This window comes from Triticum dicoccoides, chromosome 5A (genome assembly GCF_002162155.2).
Source record: "Triticum dicoccoides isolate Atlit2015 ecotype Zavitan chromosome 5A, WEW_v2.0, whole genome shotgun sequence".
Lineage (NCBI taxonomy): Eukaryota > Viridiplantae > Streptophyta > Magnoliopsida > Poales > Poaceae > Triticum > Triticum dicoccoides.
In genome coordinates, this window is record NC_041388.1 from 444,682,343 (window position 1) to 444,684,716 (window position 2,374).

The following is a 2,374-nucleotide window of genomic DNA, read 5'->3' on the forward strand; positions in this document are numbered from 1 at the left end:
CTGTTATTATTACGAAAATCATCATTTTATTCGATCAGTCAGTTGATGAAACAACTATGGCAGGTTGCTATATATCTTACCGAACAAGTGTTCATTTGTTCTTTGCATTTCTTTAAGCCACACGACTATAACCGAGTTTCCCCTTTTTGGTCCTAGTCTGCTATTAGTTCTTGTTGATATTAGATCAGTTAATTAACTGATGCCAAACTCACTGATGTGCCATGTGTCTAGTCGGAAAACAAGTTTCTATTCATGCTTTGAGATTTAAGAATTGGACATACGAGTTGTCAAGTGGAGGCCCTGTGATACTTGCATAACAGATGAACTTCTGAAAGATAGTATGGTTTATTAATGTTAGTATAGTTCCGTCTAAATCACTTTTTTCTGAGAAACATAGTATGGAGACGCTCCAGCTTGCAATCAGTGTGAGATGAATTAAAGTGTGTGATTCTATTGTGGAATTATGGCAGTATGCCATACATAGTCATAACAAAACTTACAAATTCCATTGTGTATCTGACTATCTGTATAACACTTTCACCGGCAATTACTACAACTTAGGATGAGAACACACACTAACATCTAACAGTGCCTTCTCACAAAAGTAGAAAAAAGTATAAGAAAGAAAAATATCTAATATTGCCTAGTATACCGTGATGTTGTTTACCATACTTGGAATTGCTGAAGTTGCTTCCAAATATGTACATGATAGTCTGAGAACATGAGCTCAACAGAAACTCAGAGCTCATCAACTCGCCATCATCCTATCCAATACAAATGGACATGCTACGACCGGCCAATGATGACAGGCCGGCCGGTGCTGAGCAGCCGGTAGGAGTTCCCCCTGGCGAGGCCATGCCTCCTCCCAGCCGACATCTGCTTCTCCTCCTCGATCTTCTCCAGCACCTTGGTAAATGCCTCGGTGTTGCAGGGCAGCTCAAGGGGTCCTGAGTCGGCATACCCAAACGCCTCCTCGGCCTCCTCAAGCAGTGCCCGGAACAGCGGGTGGTTTAAGCACTCCATCCGCACCACGAACCGCTGCCTGCCCGCACCGACGTACACCGAGAAGCAGCCCTCTGCCGGCTTGTTGTTCCTCGCCGTCGTGCTCCGGCACCGGTCCAGCGTCTTGGTGATCAGCCCGGCCTTCCTTGCTGCCGACCCCTTCTCAGCCATGCCCATGGTGCACAAAACCTCGCAGGCTATAGCTAGTTGCAAATTTGCAAAGAAGGTGTAGCAAGCTTGGAATTGGGAGGTGGGGATGAAAGGTATATATATATATATAGGCGGGTCAAGCAGGATGTGGTCCCTCGATCGAAAGGCCGTATTTGAAATCTGAAGCCTGTGAGAGCGACCCAAAGGCTTTCTTTTTCACGAATATGCAAGACTTTGCTCACCATTCTGTTCGAAAAAGAAATGGAATTAGTTGGACAATTATTGCACATTATAGAATCAATCCTTTGCACCTTAGTCGTTGAATCTTTGGAAGGATACAGCCTGTTGCTTTAGCAGCATTTGCATTATAATACGCTTTCATGATACACGCATACAGTGGTAATCATGCTTAATGATATGTTAATCAGAGATTCAGAGTGTGATTTGGCTGCCTTGGAAGGTTAACCTAGGGGAGGAGCTAGCCGCGACTGTGGATTGTGGAAGCGTATGTGACATCATTTCATCATGATCGACTTGGAGGTAGGAGCTGGAGGAGGGAGGGGGCCAATGGCGTGACGTCATGGCAAATAATGCATTTGATTTAGCCGCGGATTAGTTAATCCTCTCTGCCCAGCGGTTGCTACATGCTTGGGGTTAGTTTTGAGGTGTCAAACTCCCCAACCACAAGCGGAGTTGTTTAGGTTAGCAGTAGCAACGGCGCATGCAACGCTCCAAACCGACCGTGCCCAGGGAGGCTTTGTTTGATGGGTTCAGACTTGAGACTTCACGTCATCAGCACTCCGAAATTTGACACCTAGATCTTAATGCACAAACTACACCTGTTTGGATAGCGTTTGTCTAGATTTAATTAGGAGTACTATAGGTGAGTGTGTGCTGTGTCTTGAGCTTATTGCTTGAGCCTGCTGATCTTTTAGTTGCCATTGCCCAGAGACATTCAGGGAGCGAATGTCTTGTGGACACATCAGGTTACATGAAAACCGACCCCATGTCGTATCTTTGTGTTCTCTTCCCTCGTAACAGTGAGCATAAATTAGATTTGAAGCTTGATGTGAGCCCCTTTGGTTGCTTGTGATGTATCAGTAACTATTCCTTTTATTCAATCAATCCATGGAACAACCATGGCCGGTTGCTGTATATCTTCTCGGTTACAACATCTACTAAACAACTGTTCATTTGTGCTTTGCATTTCTTTTAGCCATAT

At 44.7% G+C, this 2,374-nt stretch overlaps 1 protein-coding gene across 1 annotated transcript; it reads right to left on the bottom strand.

Annotated features, from left to right (window-relative positions):
• Window positions 1-426: 426 nt before the first annotated feature.
• Window positions 427-1,233, bottom strand: LOC119297600 (indole-3-acetic acid-induced protein ARG7-like). Its single transcript, XM_037575328.1, has one exon. The coding sequence runs from the start codon at window positions 1,177-1,179 to the stop codon at window positions 787-789; it is 393 nt and encodes a 130-aa protein (XP_037431225.1). The 5' UTR covers window positions 1,180-1,233; the 3' UTR covers window positions 427-786.
• Between the last annotated feature and the right edge of the window lie 1,141 nt (window positions 1,234-2,374).